The 19,933-nt window shown below is 44.6% G+C and overlaps 1 protein-coding gene across 1 annotated transcript; it reads right to left on the bottom strand.

The window, feature by feature from the left end:
• Window positions 1–479: 479 nt before the first annotated feature.
• Window positions 480–17,968, bottom strand: ABO (ABO, alpha 1-3-N-acetylgalactosaminyltransferase and alpha 1-3-galactosyltransferase; the record flags this gene model as incomplete). Its single annotated transcript, XM_082400645.1, is given in 3 exon segments — window positions 480–4,725; window positions 4,728–5,061; window positions 17,897–17,968. Coding segments are annotated over 3 exon segments (885 nt in total). The 3' UTR covers window positions 480–4,246.
• Window positions 17,969–19,933: the final 1,965 nt, after the last annotated feature.

The raw sequence follows: 19,933 nt of genomic DNA, 5'->3' as shown, positions 1-19,933 counted from the left end.
AGACAGGAACACAGGGAGGACATCATATGAGGATGAAAGCAAAGGTGGAGGTAAACATGTACAATCCGAGGAAGCCCAAAGATCGCCAGCAAAGCACCAGAAACAAGGGGAGAGGGATGGAACAGCACCTCCTCGACGGCCTCAGAGGGAACCAACCCACCTTGACCTCCGACTTCCAGCCTCCAAGATTACGAGACAACGCACTGCTGTTGTTTAAGCAGCAACAAAGCAGAGAGGGGCACTTGAAGGATGGAGAGTCTTTCTTCTAACAGTCACTGTTGAGCGTTGCTCTGGAGATCCTGCAAGAACTGGGCAAAGTAAAAAAGAAGAAGGAGCAGAAGAAAAATAAAGACTTGTGGGGAGTAAAATAAAGAATAATAGCAAGTATAATGGTAACTTAGAGATAAGCAGACTTGGTGTGAATAAAATTAGGCTTATACACAGACGCACACCCGAATCAACAGATCAAGGACGATGAATAAGTAGATAAATCTGTTTATTACCAACTGGCTAGCATAAGATGTCACCAAAAGGAAACATACGGCTCTCTGCATAATTGTGATTTCAGAGGCACACTGTTGTGTGTACACACCTGAAAGGAAACCGACTAGCATGAGGGTTAGGGTGAGGGTTAAAGTTAATGATGCCAAACAAGCACAGGTCATACCCTTGGACTAAAAAATAATAAATCCAGAAATGAACAAGTAAAGGATTGTACAACAAAGAAACCAAACTAACCATACCCCAAAAATGCGGGAAAAATTACTCTTCTAAATACCTTTGGATCAAAGAGGAAATAAAACCAGGCTGGTCAGAAACGAGTGATGATGTGTGCACACTGGACACGAAAGCTTGAAGGGTGGCCCAGGACCCCAAGCCCCTTCCCCACGATATGATGACATAGTCACCCCACAGGAGATGCTGCTGCCTAAGGAGGTCTTGAAGGAGGCAACACCGTGGGACCACCCAGAAAGGGTACAGACCACCTGGGTGGATGTCCTGTGCAGAAATGTGCATGGAATCCAAGGAAGAGTGGTTTGGGGGCTGCATAAATCCAAACATTCATACCGGAACATTCTGGGGAACAGATGACCTGTGGACACATCTCTACCAACTTGTCAGCATTGCCGAATGGAGGGAACCAAGAACAGGGAACAAGAAGAAGCTCACTCACCATGTGCCCTAAATTAGCTGGTCTGGGATCACCTACATCCAGACGGTGTGGTCTGGTCTCCCTGTTTACCGTGACCCTGAGAGCTGGACAGGTGTCAGAGGGGAATGAAAAGAGAAAGTCCACAGGACTCTTAAGAAGAAATAAACAAAGAATGCTATTATTATTTTTATTATTACTTTTATTATTAAAATAATAAAAGTATTATTACTTTTATTATACTTTTATTATTACTTTTATTATTATTAACCACTGATGTGATTATCAATCTAGAAATTTCAAGAGAATCAATTAGAAAAAAGCCAGCTAAGACTTACAAAAGATTTTAATAACATAACCAGATGCATGATATAGACACTGGATTATAATAAGTAGCTTTCTCATACACTATATGCCAGCAATAACTAATTAGCAAATGTGATAGCAGTGACCAGCAAACTACGGCCTGTGGGCCAAATCTATCCCACTGCCTGTTTTCAGAAATAAATTTTTATTTGAACACAGCTGCACTCATTTGTTCACGTACTACTTACGGCTGCTTTCGCACGATAGTGGCAGAGTTAAATAGTTATGACAGGCACTGCATGACCCATAAGCCCTAAAACATTCACTATTTGGCCCTTTGCAGAAAAAGTGGACTGACCCCTGGTAATAGGAATAAAACATACATTCACAATAGCCATAAAAACCATTAAATGCCTAGAAATGAACTTACTAACCATGGGCACTGTATATCAAAGGAAATTAGGAGGTTCTGCTTTCAGTAGTGGACAAGTACCTTATAGACGACTCACCCTCTTGCATATGACAACTGTAAACTTTGGCCAAAATATACACTTTTTTACAAAACTACCTGAAGCCTCTAGAAAGTGACAAAAGGTGAAGATTTGGAAGGGAGTCTTCACTTGGAAGAAGAGATCTGCACTAGGAGAGATTCCTTTTACGTACAGTTGTTAGTCCGAGGCCACATGCCCATCAGCAACAGCTAAAACTCAGTAAAGAAAAAGATTCACTTCTTACTGGTTTGAAGAACAAGGGGACAAGTTTGGGGTAATCACAGCAGCTGGAAACTGCAGGGGGAAATACCAGAAATGAGACAGCCAGAGAGAAGGAGTCCTGAATTCTGTGTATAAACTCAGCCCAAGTCTTTGGCTGATCTGTAAACTACTCATGGGTGGGGTAGACTTCAAGCCACCAAACTGACCCTGAAAGAATAACAGAGACTTGAGCTGCGGCCCACCACAGACGCGAGAGAGCTTGACATTTGAAGCCACCCAAGTTACTGCCTCCTAAAACAAAAGAATTAAACTTTTCCTAAAGAATCTAACAGAATATGTCTCCACAATGAATCATCACAATGTCTAGGAGACAACGAAGAATGAGTAGACGTAGGAAGAAACAGGAAATGTGTTTCCCTGAGTTGGATGAACGGAGGCATGAATAGGCAGATGAGTGGTACAATCATAACACAGAGCAAAATGTTAGTGGTGGAATCTAGGTGATAGGTATGTGAATATTCACTGTGCAATTCCTTTAAATTTTTTGTATGCTTTAAAATTTTCAAAATAAAATGTTGAGAAAAACAGATTTTAAAAATCTTTAAGTCTTTAAAGATTTTTAGATCTTTAAGACTTTTAAGTGGTTAAGTCTTAAAGACTTTAAGTCTTTAAGTGGTTAAGTCTTAAAGACTTAAGTCTTTAAGTCTTTAAAAAACAAAAAAACAGAAGGCTCCTTTGTGCAATTTGACAAAAGAGTTTAAAAGTTAGATGGAAATGCAACAGGCCAAGAGCAGTCAAGATACTCTTGAGAAACCATGTGGGAGGACTTACCCAATCAGATACGAAGATTTATTTATAAACCTAGAGTAACTAAGATGATGTGTTATTGTCATAAGGATAGACAAACAGACCAATGGAACACAGACTAGAGAACCCCAAAATAAACCTAGGCACATAGGGACACTTGATATTATGTGACTGATGATATTGCAAATCAGTAGGGGAAAGAACTTTTCAATAAGTTTTCGAACACATTTTCAATAAATGGTGCTCAGATAATGGTTATCCAGAGAAAGAAAAGTTAAAATGGGCCTTTACATTAAAACCACACACAAGCCAATTTCAGTAGATTAAAGACCTAAGTGTGAGGCAAAAACATAAGGCTTTTGGAGGATAACATAGGAGGCTATCTTCATGATTTCAAAGCAGGGGATGATTTCTTAAATTTACCTACATTAAAAGAGTTGAAATGGCAACATAAAAACTGGAAGAAGCTATTTTTAACATGTGTCTGATAAAGGTACTAGCATCCAAAATATGTAACAGACACCTACAAATCAATAAGAAAAAGACAAACAATCCAAAGCAACAAGCTAGCAACACAAGCAAACCAAACCTAGGAAGTGCTTTCAGGCTGGGCCTCTCCTGCTGTCTCAGGACATGGTAAAATAGGCTTGTAAGAGTTCCTTAAATTTAGGGAATTCCCTGGCTGTCCAGTGGTTAGGACTCCGCGCTTTCACTGTCGAGAGCCCAGGCTCAATCCCTGGTCAGGGAACTAAGATCCCACAAGCTGGGCTGCACAGCTAAAAAAAAAAAAAAAAAGAGTTCCTTAAATTTAAATGTGAACAGTTTTGAGAGTCCCTGGGCATCAGGCACTGAGGTATGTACTTGGCCTCTGCCGTCAGGAGCTCACATTGTAATGGGCAAGGCCAATGGGTAATGTAGGCAGAATGGCAGACATAGCCAAAGAATACACTTAGTACTTTACGGAAATGCAGAGGGAAGAGCAATTCACTTCAACCACAGGAAGAAGCGAGGACCAAAGAAAGCTTCATAAGAAGGTGACCTTGTAGAGACCTTGAAGGATCAGTCACATTTAAAGAGAATGCAGGATTAGGAGGGAATGAAAACCCAGAGCTGGGTTTGTTTGATGAGTGATGGAAGACCCTCCAGAGGAGGAAACAAAGAGATGGCCTCATCCACGTCATCAAATCTTTGGCCAATCCCTTACCAAGACAGCAGAACCACTGACATGCGCTACAGCCTGATAACGTGGGCTCTCTTGGGAAGTGTGTTCTCATCGGTTCCGAATCTCTGCGTGGTTCTTGGGCACAGCCACGTATCGAAGTTTCCTGAGTAAAGGTGGTCTCCGCAGCATGTGCTCATCCCACAGGTACTCGGGGGACAGCACCTTGCTGGGCTTGTGGTACAGCAGGTACCTGTTCAGGTGGCTCTCATCGTGCCACACGGCCTCGATGCCGTTGGCCTGGTCGACCATCATCGCCTGGTGACAGGCCATGGTGAGCCGGTAAACCTCAGGGACCGACCCCCCAAAAAAGCCTCCCGCATAGTAGAAATCACCCTCATCTCTCGGAATGTAGGCCTGAGACAAGGGCCGGCGTTCATAGGTGAAGGACTGGCGATCACCCCTGTAGAAACCAGGATGGAGGGTCCCGAAGAGCGGTGCCAGGATCTCCACGCCCACATGGTCGCTGAACTTCATGTCCACGTCCAAGCACACCAGGTAATGGACCTCGCGGAGGAAGCGCTGCTGGAGAAGTTGCTGATCATCTCCATCCGGTGCATGGATATGTCCTGCCAGCGTTTGTAGTTTCGGACCTCGAGGACCACCACCTGCCTCCCTTCCTGGAGGGGGATGTGGGGCACGTTCGCCGGCTGGTCGGTGAAGACGTAGTAGTTGACCTTGTGTCCCACCATGAAGTGCTTCTCGGCCGTCTCCAGGAAGAGCTTCAGGAAGACCACGTATCTGAAACCAACAAGCCCCCCCAGGAAAGAGAGGGTGGGTGTTAACAGAATCACACAGCAGCAAAATAATAGACTTTTAGGCAAAAACAGTTTATAAAACTTCAGCCGTACCTTGAGGACATTATGCTAAGTGAAATAAGCCAACCACAAAAAGTCAAGTGCTATATGATTTTACTTGTATGAGGTACCTAGAATAGACAAATTCACAGACCCAGAAATAGAACGGTGGTTGCCAGAGATCGGGGGAGGGGGAATGGGGAGTTAGTGTTTAATAGGCATAAAGTTTCAGTTTTGCAAGATGAGAACAGTTCTGGAGAGGGACAGTGGTGACGGTTGCACAACAACTTGACTACGTAACACTACTGAACTGTATACTTAAAAATAGGTTAGATGGTAAATTTTATGTTATGTGCATTTTACCACAATTAAAAATCAAAAAAATAAAAATAAAAACCATAGACATTCTACTAGCTAAAGACAATGTACCCTGACTGGATAGTAAGAGGAGAGATTCAGATTGCTTGGTGTTGAGCAAATACTCTCAACCATACAATATTTTATTAATCCACAAGTTTGGCAAAAATTCAAATGATAGATAGTATCCAAATGATGGATACCTCCCAGCTCAGGACCCTCCAATGGCTTCTTGTCTTTTTTTTTTTAACTGAGGTATAGTTGATTTACAATACTATATTAGTTTCAGGTGTATCTCATAGTCATTCAAAATTTTTATAGATTATATTCCATTTAAAGTTATTATAAAATATTGGCTATATTCCCTGTGGTGTACAATATAAATAAAACAAATGAATATAACAAAACAGAAACAGACTCATAGATATAGAGAACAAACTAGTGGTTACCAGTGGGGATACTAGTGGAGGAGGGGCAAGACTGAGGTAGGGGACTAAAAGGTACAAACTACTATGCATAAAATAAATGGCTTCTTGTCTTAACAAAAAAACAAAGCAATTCAAGATCCTACAGTGGGACTTCCCTGGTGGTTAAGAATCCGCCGGCTAATGCAGAGGAAAAGGGGTTCAATCCCTGGTCTAGGAAGACCCCACATGCTGCAGAGCAACTAAGCCCGTGTGCTGCAACTACTGAGCCTGCACTCTAGAGCTTGCAAGTCACAACTACTGAAGCCCGTGCGCCTAGAGCCCATGCTCCGCAACAAGAGAAGCCACCGCAATGAGAAGCCCGCGCACCGCAACGAAGAGTAGCCCCCCCTCGCCGCAACTAGAGAAAGCCCATGCGCAGCAATGAAGACCCAATGCAGCCAAAGATAATAAATAAATAAATAAATTAATTAATTAAAACTCAGGGGAAAACATAGAGGTTTTTTGACCTTGGATTCAGTGATGGACTCTTAGATATGACTGCAAAAGCATAAGCAACAAAAGGAAAAAAGGTAAGTTGGGCTTCATCTGAATTTTAAACTTTTGTGCATCAGAGGACACTGTCAAGAGAGTAAAAAGACCACCTACAGAATGGGGGAAAATATTTGTAAATCACATATCTGATAAGAGTCCAGCGTCCAGAATATATAAAGAAGTCCCAGAACTCAACAAACAACACCCAATTTCAAAATGGACATTTCTCCAAAAAAATATATACACACATAGCCAATAAGCACATGAAAATATGCTCAACCCCACTAGCCATCGAGGATATACATACACATCAAAGCCACAATGAGACAACACTTCACACCCACTGAAATTGCTATAATCCAAAAAATGGAAAATAACCAGTGTTGTGAGTATGTGGAAAAACTGGAACCCTCATACTTTGTCAGTGGGAACGTAAAATGGTGCAGTTGCTGTGGAAAACAGTGTGGCAGTTCCCCAAAAATGTAAACATAGAATTACCATATGACCCAGCAATTCCACTCCTAGGTATAGACCCAAAGGAATTGAAAACAGATGCAAAAACAAGTACACGTACACAGATGTTCATAGCAGCACTGTTCCCAATAGCCAAAAGGTAGAAATAGCCCCAGTGTCCATCAACAGATGATTGGATGAACCAATGTGGTCTATCCATACAACGGAATGTTATTCACCCATAAAAAAGAATGAAGTACTGATACGTGCCACATCGCGGATGAATCTCAAAAACAATGTGATCAGTGAAAGAAATGAGACACGAAGGCCACTGTGACATAATTCCATTTATATGAAGTATCCAGAAGAGGGAAATCTGTAGAGATGAATGCAGATTAGTGGTTGCGGCGGTGCTGGGGTGGGGTGGGGGGAGGGGGCAGGAGGGGGAGGAGGGAATGGGGAGTAACTGCTTACTGGGTACCGCACCTTTATAGAGGGAGATGAAAATGTTCTGAAGCAAAATTCAGATGATGGCTGCAAAACATTGTGAATGGACTAGATGCTGCTGAATTGCACGCTTTAAAATGATTAATTTTGCGTTACATGAATTTCCTCTTAATATGTTTTAAAAATCAGCTGCGTTGTATTTTCTACCACTGGCTCAGGATGAATAAGTAAAGGATATTTTCTTGTCGAGCAACCATGTCTCCCAGTTCCTGAGATTGGGTTCTTCTTGCCAGGGGAAGCTTGGGCTTTGATGGTTCTGGGGATGAGACAGAGGGAGGGTCTCCAGTGCACGCCAAGCCTGGGATGGCCGGCCATCTGCTGGGGGCACCTGCATGAGTACCTGTGGGGCTGGACACTGAGATCGAGGCCTGGGGAACAGAGCGGGGACCCCCGGAGGCCCGGCCTGAGGTCAGGGCCAAGGACCGCCACGTGGCACTGTGTGGCTGAAGGAACAAAGGTCACCACGTGGCCAGGAGAGGAAAGAACGGAGCCTACTCATGGTAACGCCTCAAACTGGGCCTAGGTTCCAAATGCTAGGCACACAGGTGGGGCAGAGCCTGATCCAACGTTAGTTAAGGAAGAATATGTATGATGTTGCCCAAGCCCAGCTGGCAAGGAGCCCATCCAGCTAGGTTACGACCACGTTACAGCTCTAGTTCTTTCCTCAAACTTTCTTCCCCCACTGCCTTACCAAAGGGGAAAAGGGGGGACCCCTCCGGTCTTCTCTGCCTCTGCCCCCGGCCTGCAGGCCCCCTGCCCCAGCGGCTCTGTGGCTGTGCTCCCCGATGTCCTGGCCATACCCTTGCCCGGTGCTGCGCTAGTCAACCCAGTCTTCCCCAGCCCGTGTTCCGGCCACCCTCATCTCCTGATTCATCAGACATTTGCCAGTGTTACAGAGGACTTTGGCCCCTGGCTCACGCTTGATCCCAGACCCGCAGGACCATTTCCTCCTCGGCTAAATAAAGAGCGTTCCCTCCTCCCCGCCCCGCTCAGCCAACCAGCACCTGTGCTGCCAGGTCACTTTAGGAGGGAGAGCCCTCTGAACGAACATCGCCCTCAGATAGAGTCCCCCCGCAAGGCCCTCCCACCCCGCCGACCTGCCCTCCCCTGCGGCTGCGAGGCCCACCAAAGCGAACTCCCTGTGGCCCCCAGAACGCCTTCATGTCTCTCCCACCCCCGCATCTGCCTCCATGCCCCTCACCTCCAGCTGGTTTTCCAGGCACCACTCCCCTGGGGGTCTTCCTGCCACCTCCGGCCTGCGTGCACTGGGCACTGCCCCACGGAAGCCCGGACCACACCGCTGAGCGGTGCTTCGCGTCCCCTATAGAATGCAAGGCCCACGGGCGGGGATGAGCTATTCTGCCATCGTGTCCCCAACAAGACCTGTTGCATAAAGTTTCGTTTACTCAGTGGCTCGGGCTGGGGGCTTGTGCGTGGCAGGCCCCGTTGGAGGCATCGGGGAGACCCGGTGAAGAACGGAGGACAAGGTCCCCCTCCTGCCCTCTGTCCCCAGCACTGCAGCCTCCATCCAGCTCGGTGTCCTTGATCCCCGCCCCCCGCCATTAGCTGGCTGTCCCTCCCCAGATGTCCACCTTCTCTGTCCCCACCCTGAGAAACACCCAGCTGGGCGGGCCACGTGCCTTCAGCACCAGCGCGGGCGCCCACCCTCAAGGGCGCCTCAAGGCCTGGTCACAGCCCTGTCCCCTGTCCCGGCTCTCCCTCCCCCAGTTCCCGTCATCTGTGCCACTCTGTTGGCGCCCAGTGGATGAGCCCATTTCCTGGTGCACCCCGGGCTCTCCTCGACTCCCTGCCTTGCCTGCTCCACAAGCACGGCCGGGAGCCTCCCCTCCAGCCGGTGACTCCAGGCCTCCGCTCTTGCTGCCCCTCCCTCTTGCCTCCCATCCCCCGCCTGAGCCTCGCTCCCGCCCTGGCTGGGCCTGGCCAAGCTCCCGGACCGCCGGTATGCCTGCAGTGCCCCCCGGAGCCCAGTTAACTGTTTGATTTTTTTTAAATAAGGGAAGTGCTTGTAGCAGGCTCACAATGTTTAATAAGAAGGAATAGATTCTGCTCCTAACCTTCTTGATCCCCAAGTCCCACCCCTAGAGACCACTTCCATGTTGTTCCTGATTTTTCTAGAATTTGCATCCATATTTTAATAACTTGCATCTATATCGTTCTTTATGCATCTATTTTTGGGTGTTTTTTCTTTCTCTCTGCCAGTTTTTCAGAGATATAATTGACATACAGCACTGTACACGTTTAAGGTGTACAGCATAATGATTCGACTTACATACATCATGAAGTGATTATCACAATAAGTACTGAACAGCTGTCCTCTCATAGAGACACAAAATTAAAGAAGTAGAAAAAATTTTTTTCCTTGGGATGAGGACTGTTAGGATTTACTCTTAACAACTTCTCAGATGTAACATACAGCTGTGTTAATTATATTTATCATGTTGTACATTACATCCCTAGTATTTGTCTCGCAACTGCAAGTTTGTACCTTTTGACCGCCTTCATCCAGTTCTCCCTTCCCCCACCCCCTGCCTCTGGTAACCTCAAATCTGATCTCATTTTCTATGAGCTTGTTTGTTTTGGAAGTATAATTGACCTCCAACACTGTTAGTTCCTGTTAGGCAACATAGGGATTTGGTATTTCTTTATATTTCAAAACGATCACCATGATAAGTTTAGTTACAGTGTGTCACCACACAAAGACATTCCAAAGCTATTTACTACATTCCTCCCATATATATATATATACATATATGATTATTTTCAGTTGCTGACCTCTTAAGTTCAAATGCATTTTTACAACAGCCCTGCATTTTTTTAAAATAAAATTAATTAATTAATTAATTAATTGATTTTTGTCTGTGTTGGGTCTTCGTTGCTGCGCGCGGACTTTCTCTAGTTGCGGCGAGAGGGGGCTACTCTTCGTTGCGGTGCGCGGGCTTCTCATCGCGGTGGCTTCTCTTGCTGCGGAGCACGGGCTCTAGGCGTAGCCCTGCATTTTTACTACACCCACCCCCCAGCATTTGGTTTTTGACTTTATATTTTACATCTTTTTGTTTTGTGTATCCCTCAACTACTTATTTTGGATATAGATGATTTTACTACTTCCTACTAGCTTTGTACATGGTTGATTTACTACCTTTAATGTATGTTTGCCTTTACCGATGAGCTTTAGTTGGGGCCCTTTCTTCTTGGCTTAGAGAAGTTCCTTTAACATTTCTTGTAAAGCTGGTTGGGTGGTGCTAAACTCTTTTAGCTTCTGTTTGTCTGTAAAGCTTTTGATCTCTCCATGAAATCTGAATGAAAGTCTTGCCAAGCACAGTATTCCTGGTTGTAGGTTTTTCCCTTTCATCACTTTAAATATATCCTGCCACTCCCCTCCCGCCTGCAGAGTTTCTGCTGAAAAGTCGGCTGTTAGCCTCATGGGAGTTACCTTGTAGGTAACTTGTTGCTTTTCCCTTGCTGCTTTTAATATTCTCTTTAATTTTTGCCATTTTAATTACAATGTGTCTTGGTGTGACCCTCTTTGGGTTGATCCCATCTGAGACCCTCTGTGCTTCCTGGACCTGGATGTCTGTTTCCTTTCCCAGGTGAGGGAAATTTTCAGCTGTTATGTCTTCAGATATGTTCTCAGCCCCTTTCTCCCTTCTTCTTCTGGGACCACCTATAATCATGGCTTTTTTTCTATGTCCCTTGATGTGCTTTTAGGAGTGCTTATTCTTTTCATATGCTACTTCTAATTTTATTTAATTTCTGTGATGATTTCTTTTTCCCCCACTCTTTCTCTGAGTTTAACTTTCAGTTTTAAATCCTTCTGTTGACTGTTTCCTCCATAAGCTCATGTTTTTCTGCTCTGGGTTTTGTTTTACCAAGAAGATTGCTTCATTTTTTTTTTTTAATTCATGGAGAAATATTTGAAAAAAATTTCATCTGTTCTATGGCATAAGTTTTTTGGCGTGGGTTCTTCACCTGACATGAGTTTCACCTGTTCTTTTCCCCTTTTTAATCTTGTAATATCATTACATAGGTCCTATGCTAATTCCTCTTTTGAAACTCATCCATAAATAAGGTATTTCCTGGCATAGATATTTGCACAAGTGTCATTGTGGGAGGGAACAAGATCATAATTAAGGGTAACAAGGGTTTTCCTAAGATGTAAATTCCTTCAGCCTTTACATCCCTGAGTCAGAGAGAAAAGGAAGCTGTAGGATTGTTCCCAGTGCAATATCTCTCTAATCCCAGCCCCCAACACAGACAGTCCTGCAAATATACCTTATCTTTGTGCGTCTTCACCCAGCATCCCACCCTCTGCTTCTCGGAAGCAAAGCTCCACACAGGCTCCGACTGCCATATCACCCATCACATCCTCATTGCTAGAGCAGGATTTTGTGTCTGCACCTTGGAGACGGGGACTCCCCAGTGCTTCCAGAGACCTGGAGGCAAGTACATGCCCTCCTCACTTCATTTTGCTCCCCTGATGCATCTCTACTGTTTTTCACACCCTGCCCACCTATTGTATGGTCCAGGATACTAAATGCCTCTTTAGATACCTCTAAGAGTTTGTTTTGTTTGTTTGGGTTTTTTTTCCTATTTGGCTTTTGGTATTTTCTGAAAGGAGAACAGAGGAAATGCCAACTTTAGACGGACATCTTCAAGTTGGATGTGCCCTAATATCTTTTTAATAAATCCCCTTTCTGCTTAAATCAACAGAGTTGATTGCAACTAAGAGCTCTGATTGATACAGAAATTTGTACCAAGAGTCGTGGTAGGCAACATTTGCTCAGGAGGTGCTGGGGCTCTTATGAACAGCCTGGCTCTCTCTTTCTGGGCACTGGGTAGAATTGCATTTAGGTGCCTGCTGGAAGCAAGGGGCAGCCATGTAACTTGTTTTGGGCAGTGAAATGAGACCAGAAGTGACACGTGACACTTCCAGAGAAAAGCATTCAGTTTCAATGATCAACCTGTTTTTTCAACTAATAAACTTTATCTTTTTAAGAGCAGTTTCAGGTTCACAGAAGAATTGAGCGGAAAGTACAAAGAGTTCCCATAGACCTCTTGGCTCCACACACAAAACCTCGCCCACTACTGGCATCCTGAACCATAGAATATGGTCAGTGAACCTACACTGACACGTCATTATCACCCAAAGTCCACAGTTTACATCAGGACTCTCTTGGTGCTGTACATTCTATGGGTTTTGACAACTGTGTAATGACATGTATCCACCATTATAGTATCATACAGAATTGTTTCACTGCTTTAAACATCCTGTGTGCTGTGCCTATTCATCCCTCCATCTCCCCTTAATCCCTGGCAACCACTGATCTTTCTACTGTCTGCATAGTTTTGCCTTTTCCAGAATGTCATAAATAGTTGGAATCATTCAGTCTGTAGCCTTTTCAGGTTGGCTTCTTTCACTTACTATTATGTACTTAGGGTTTCCCCCTGTCTTTTCGTAACTTGATAGCTCATTTCCTTTTAGTGCTGAATAATATTCCATTGTATGAATGAACCAACATTTATTTATCCATTCACCTACTGAAGGTCATCTTAGTTGCTAAGTTCTGGCAATTATAAATAAAGCTGTTATAAACATCCCTGTGTAGGATTTTGTATGGATATAAATTTTCACTTCATTTGGGTAAATACTAAGGAGTATGATGGCTGGGTCATATGGTAAGAGTATGTTTTGGGGCTTCCCTGGTGGCGCAGTGGTTGAGAATCCGCCTGCCAATGCAGGGGACACGGGTTCGAGCCCTGGTCTGGGAAGATCCCACATGCCACGGAGCAACTAGGCCCGTGAGCCACAACTACTGAGCCTGTGCGTCTGGAGCCTGTGCTCCGCAACAAGAGAGGCCGTGATAGTGAGAGGCCCGCGGACCGCGATGAAGAGTGGCCCCCGCTTGCCGCAACTAGAGAAAGCCCTCGCACAGAAACGAAGACCCAACACAGCCAAAAATAAATAAATAAATAAATAAATTAAATAAATAAATAAACCCAAAAGTTAAAAAAAAGGTGCTAAATAAATGTTTAAAAAAAAAGAGTATGTTTTGTTTTGTAAAAAACTGCCAAACTGTCTTCCAAAGGGGCTGGACCACTTTGCGTTCCCACCGGCAATGAATGAAAGTCTGTGTCACTCCACATCCTCACCAGCATCTGGTGTTGTCAGCGTTCTGCATTTTGGTCATTCTAATAGGTGTGTTAGTGATATCTAGTTGTTGTTTTAATTTGCATTTCCCTAATGACATATGATGTTGAGCATCTCGTCATATGCTTATTTGCCATCTGACTCTCTTCTCTGGTGAGCTGTCTGTTATGTCTTTTGCCCATTTTGAATCAGGTTGTTCATTTTGTGATTGCTGAGTTTTAAGAGGGTTTTGTTTTGTTTTTTGTATATTCTGGATAACAGTCCTTTATCAGATGTATCTTTTGCAAATACTTTCTCCCAGTCTATGGCTTCCCTTGGCATTGTCTTCCACAGAGCAGAAATTTTTAATGAAGTCTAGCTTATCAATTACTTCTTTCATGTATCATGCCTTTGATGTTGTACCTAAAAAGTCATCACCATACCCAAGATCATTTAGCTTGTCTACTGTTACTTTCTAGGAGTTTTATAGTTTTGAATTTTACGTTTAGATCTATGATCCATTTTGAGTTAATTCTTGTGTAAGATGTAAGCTCTGTGCATCTAGGTTTTTTTTTTTTGCAAGTGGATGTCCAGTTTTTCCTGCACCATTTGTTGAAAAGACTATCTTTGTTCCATTGTATTCCTTTTGCTCCTTTTTCAAAGATTAGTTGACTGTATTTTTGTGGGTGTATTTCTTTGCCCTCTATTAGATTGATCTATTTGTCTACTCTTTCACCAATTCTATGCTGTCTTGATTGCTGCAGCCTTACTATAGTCTTGAAGTTGGGTGGTGTCAGTCCTCCAACTGTGTCCTTCTTTTTTAATATTGAGTGGCTATTCTGGGTCTTCTGCCTCTCCACATAAACTTTAGAATCAGTCTGTCAATGTCCAAAAACTAACTTGCTGGGAATGCACTGAGTCTGTAGATCAAGTTGGAAGAACTGACATCTTGACAACACTGAGTCTTCTGATCCGTGAACACAGAATCTCTATTTATTTAGCTCTTCTTTGGTAACTTTCATCAGCGTTTTCATATATAGATCAAATATATAGTTTGTTAGACTTACACCTAATTACTTCATTTCGGGGGTGCTAACTGCTAACCTAAAGTAATAAGACAGCCAGTTATTTTACCAACAAAAAGGGCTTATTCAGGAGCAGCAAAGAATTGTAATTCAGGACATGTAACTATGGTGAACCACATGCAAGTCTGGTAAAGCAAAGGAGAAGAAACTTTTTTTTTTTAATTAATTAATTTATTTATTTATTTTTGGCCGTGTTGGGTCTTCGTTTCCGTGTGAGGGCTTTCTCTAGTTGCGGCAAGCGGGGGCCAGTCTTCATCGCGGTGCGCAGACCTCTCACTATCGCGGCCTCTCTTGTTGCGGAGCACAGGCTCCAGACGCGCAGGCTCAGTAGTTGTGGCTCACGGGCCCAGTTGCTCCGCGGCATGTGGGATCTTCCCAGACCAGGGCTCGAACCCGTGTCCCCTGCATTGGCAGGCGGATTCTCAACCACTGCACCACCAGAGAAGCCCAGAAGAAACTTTTATAGAGCAGAAGGGGAAGTTAGAAAGGGCTACTATAAATAAAAAGTCCAATGGAGTAAACTGGGGTTTGAAGTATAGTGGCCTTTCAGTAGCTGAGTTGTGACAGTCTGACACTGAGCTATTGCCAGGCAAAGAGAAATTCTCCCTTCCTCCTGCTGGCAGTAGTGGTGTCACTTCCTGCCCGAGATGCAAGGTACATCTCTTCCTGTTGGCATCTGTATTGACGTTGAGTGATATGTGCATGACAGCTCCCGATTCTGGCCTCCCAACTCCATTTTAGTGAGGTTTCCCTTTACAGGCACACCTCCTGTTACTGCACTTCCCTTTATTGAACTTCACAGATACCGCATTTTTTACAAATTGAAGGTTGGTGGCAACCCTGCATCAAGCACGTCTATTGGCACCATTTCCCCAACAGCATTTGCTTACTTTATGTCTCTGTGTCACATTTTGGTAATTCTCACAATATTTTAAAATTTTCAGTTATATCTGTTATGATTTGTGATCAGTGATCTTTGATTTTACTACAACAACTCGCTGAAGGCTCAGATGATGGTTAGCATTTTTTAGCAATAAAGTATTTTTAAATGAAGGCTGTACTTTTTTTTAGACATAATGCTATTGCACATTTAATAATTGACTATGTATAGTGTAAACGTAACTTTTACATGCACTGGGAAACTGTTAATTTTCACGTAGTGTAAATAGCAATGTATTTTTTTGTTCTGTTTTGCTTTGTTAGCCGTGTGGCATGTGGGAATCTTAGTTCCCCAACCAGGGATCGAAACCATGCTCCCTGCAGTGGAAGCGCAGAGTCTTAACCACTGGACAGCCAGGGAAGTCCCAATGGTAATGTAGTTTTAATTTCAAAGTCCACTTGTTCATAGGAACACTCGTTAGATAAGAAAGCAATGTTTTTACGATATTTACTTTGTATCCTGCAACCTTGATACAATCATTTGTTTCAGGTTTTTCTGTCAATTCTTCTGGATGTTTACATAGACGATCATGTCATTTGCAAAGACAGTTTGATCTCTTCCTTCCCAATCTGCATGTATTTTCTTTTTCTTGTCCTATCGCACGTGCTAGGACTTCTCTATTATGACACTGAAAAGCAGTGATGAGAAGGGACATTCTTGCCTTGTTCCTGATCTTAGCAGGAAAACTTCTGAGTTTTTCACTGTTAAGTATGATGGTATCTGTACGTTTTTGGTAAATGTTCTTTATCCAGTTGAAGAAGTTTTCCTCTATTCCTAGTTGCTAAGACATATCCAGTGATCAGTCAGGCTTTAAACTACTAGTTTTATTTGTTAAAAAGTACTTTTCTTAATGCAACATAACATGACCCCTCATGAGTGACTTAGGGAAAATCTGGGATTTGTTATCTGGCTGGAGTTTAGCTGAGGGTAGCAGAAATCTAGTTAGTACCAGGGGACGGGACCCTGGATATATTGGCACACAGCTGCAAAACAACTTATCTGGAGATGTGGTCACCTGAGACAAATATCTTTTGAAGGCAAGACTTTGAGAGACTAGCTGAACACCACCTTGAAAAATGAGAAAGGCTTGAGAAACTCCAGGACTGCAGGGTGGGGCTGGTCCTTTAGCAGTGCTGGGTAGTCAATAGAAAGACAGCGATAGGCGCAAAGTCCTCAATTTTTAGCTTAAGACATGGACTGAGAATCAGGGACTTTCTATTACTCTGTAGAAAAACATCTCATATGGTTTGCAGCTGCATGATTGAGTTACCTGAAAACCAAAGTTTTAGCTAGCCCATCAGCAAATCCTATCAACAGGTGAATTCACAACCTTACCAGATCTCTCATGGGAAAGCTGGAGCGCTGATCAGTCCTCAGAATTGAAATGGGGTATCTGGGCAACATTGGATGCCTCAGGTACCCTGAATACCCAACCTCACCAAGGCTCACTTTGAGAAATCGGTCCCTCCTCCCTTGGCTGATAAGGCTGTGCCTTGCTTGAAGACTCTTATCTGAGCAAGTGACTTCCAAGGAGAAGCCAGTCTCCTCAAACTCACCCTCATCTCACCTTGTCTCTAGACTGGTAAGTACAGTCAGATCTCAGCAAGTCCAAAGTGGCCAGTTACCAAGTCAAACTCAGAAGAAGCTTTGACTAAATGAACAAGTATCTGCTGTTTTACATTTGAAAAAAATCAGGGAAGTATATGGGAGTTGATTCTAGAAGTGCTTGGTCAAGAAAGGCGGGGTGCAGTTTCAGAGGGGGCTCCACCCATAAGCAGGACTCAGTGGGCTAGCTAGGGAACTGGAAAGGATCCAATTATTTCCTCTGTTGCTTGACCAAAACCTGGAACCCACAGTGGCCCATGCTGAGGTAAGTGAACCTTCCGGAAATCCCTTGGAATAACTTAGAGGTAAGAACTCTCTCTTTCGTCTAAGTTATTCTCTACCAGTAGAGAGGCAGGCTTGTTGGAAGGTCTTAACAATGTTACCCACTCATCCACCCCACAGGTTGTCTGGGGAGGGTACAGAAGACTCATCCTTTGCGGAGGTACTAGGAAAAGCACTGTGAACAGAGCAGAGAAGCACCGCGGTGGCTCTTCCCTGAAGGCTGGATGGAATGCCACAGGAGATGCAGGGGTAGAACCATGCTCTTGGGCCAGTGCAGATCCTGGGACCTGAGGGCAGCAGGGAACATCTTAACTTCCACAGGCCACGTACGCGAGGTTCCCACAATTGTCAGGCTAGTGCAATGAACTGGGTGGGCCAACCCACGGGGGGGTCTGGAGACAGCTCTCTCTCTGCCCTCTGCACCCCAACGCAGGTCTGGTGAACAGAGGCTTCACTTGGGCTACTCAGTTGCTTGTAGCCCCTCACTGAATTTCTAACCATGTGTTAGTGCAACTTCTGGAGCCCCTAAGTAGAAAGAAAGGTTGACTGGGAGCCTACTTCCCAGCCTCACCCAAAGGGACCAGTGGCACAAGACTACCCTGGCCTTGCAGGACTGCTGGAACCCCAGTTCCTGGTGAACCATGGTTCCTGAGCACGTGTCCTGGTTACGGCTATTTCCATCTGATTCACTAAGCAACAGGAGGGGGACCTTCTGACTTGGAGACTCTTGCCATTTGGTTCTGAAAATATTTGGCATTAGGCCCTTGGAAGTTTTCTCCCATGACTCTGCATTTCATCTTCTGCACTTGAGGTGCACAACACCCAAGAGGTGTGCATCTGGCCTTCTAGACTCATTCTGTAATGTTTTTTTTGTTTGTTTTTTATTTATTTAATTTATTTATTTATGGCTGTGTTGGGTCTTCGTTGCTGCACGCGGGCTTTCTCTAGTTGCAGTGAGCAGGGTCTACTCTTCGTTGCAGTGCGCGGGCTTCTCATTGTGGTGGCTTCTCTTGTTGCAGAGCACAGGCTCTAGGCACGCGGGCTTCAGTAGTTGTGGCACGCAGGCTCAGTAGTTGTGGCTCACGGGCTCTAGAGCGCAGGCTCAGTAGTTGTGGTGCACGGGCTTAGTTGCTCCACAGCATGTGGGATCTTCCCAGTCCAGGGCTGGAACCCGTGTCCCCTGCGTTGGCAGGCGGATTCTTAACCACTGCGCCACCAGGGAGGCCCCTCTATAATGTTCTTAACCTTTTCTTCCCTGTTGTCCATATTCCATCATCCACTATTGCCTCTGGACATGAGACGCTTCGGTTGCCGCCAAGATCACGTGCAGCGTGTCCGTGCTTCTGTGCACCATCAGCTCCCAGCCCTGGGCCGGGGGGGGACATGAGTGGCCAAGCCCAGGGAGGCTGCAGCATTTTCAGTGTTTAAACTTGGATATAGGCTCTGTCTCCCACCAGGTGAAGAATTCTCTATATTTCCTCACCCTTTCTGCCCTGTATCTCCTATTGTCCAGTGCTGCTTCTAGAAATGGGGTGTCCCGGATGCCAAAGGTGTTCCTGCCACCAAAAAGCACCATCTGCTCACCCTGCACACCAGCTACGTGAAGCTGGGGACACAGCAGCACTCCAGGTTGGAGGGGCGAGCTTCCTGGACTTCCAGGCTTCAGGGGAAGAGGGGGAGCACCCAATGACACACGTCCACCAGGCCTTTTGAAATGCTCCTGCAATTTCCACAGGGGGTTTATAGTCTCCCAACTCTGACTGCAACATACGGACAGTAATTCGGGAGTAACTGCTGGGCGCACAGAGAGTGGGACAACATCCTGGAATGAGGCGCTAGGTCAAGCAAGATGGCAGGAAGTTGTGCTGCACGACGCAGTCACTTCCTAAGATGTACAACCAAGAATGGATACACATAAGCACACTTTTAAGGCTATAAAGTGCTTTTGGCACTGCCTTAGCTGTGGCCCACAAATTTTAACGCACAGCACTTTCATTATCTTTCAGTCCTAAACATTCTCTAATATCCATTAGGGATTATTCTTTGACTCACAGGTAATTTAGAAGTGTGTTTTTAAACTTCCAAACAGGAAACTTTAACAATTACCTCTGAAGTTTTTAAATTGTTCTACGGCCAGATACGATGCCGATTCTTTGAATTATGACTTGCTTTATGGACTAGGAGGTGGTCAGTTTTCACCACTGTTCCACGTGCGCTTGAGGTGCATACTGTTTTGTTTTGTTTTTAATTTTTTGCTGCATCCTGAGGCATATGGGATCTTAGTTCCCTGACCAGGGATCAAACCCGCACCCCCTGCATTGGAAGCAGAGTCCTAACCACCGGACTACCAGGGAAGTCCCGGTACACACTGTTTTTAGGTAACACTGTTCTGTGTGTCCATCAGATCAAGCTTACAAACGGTCTCGTTGAAACCTTCCCTATGCATCTGATTTTGTCTCCTTGGTGTATCAATTCCTAACGGAGATGTTAAAAATCTCCCACTTTGGTTTGTGAATTGATTTCTCCTTGTAGTGGGTCAGTTTCTGCTGGACAGATTTGAAGCTGTTCCTGGTGCAGGACTGTTCTACCTTCCAGGTGATCTGTACCC

The sequence above is a fragment of the Balaenoptera borealis genome, assembly GCF_965194805.1.
Source record: "Balaenoptera borealis genome assembly, chromosome: 8".
NCBI classification, from domain to species: Eukaryota; Metazoa; Chordata; class Mammalia; order Artiodactyla; family Balaenopteridae; genus Balaenoptera; species Balaenoptera borealis.
Note: the sequence above shows the minus strand (reverse complement) of the source record. Positions and strands in the feature narration are given on the sequence as shown.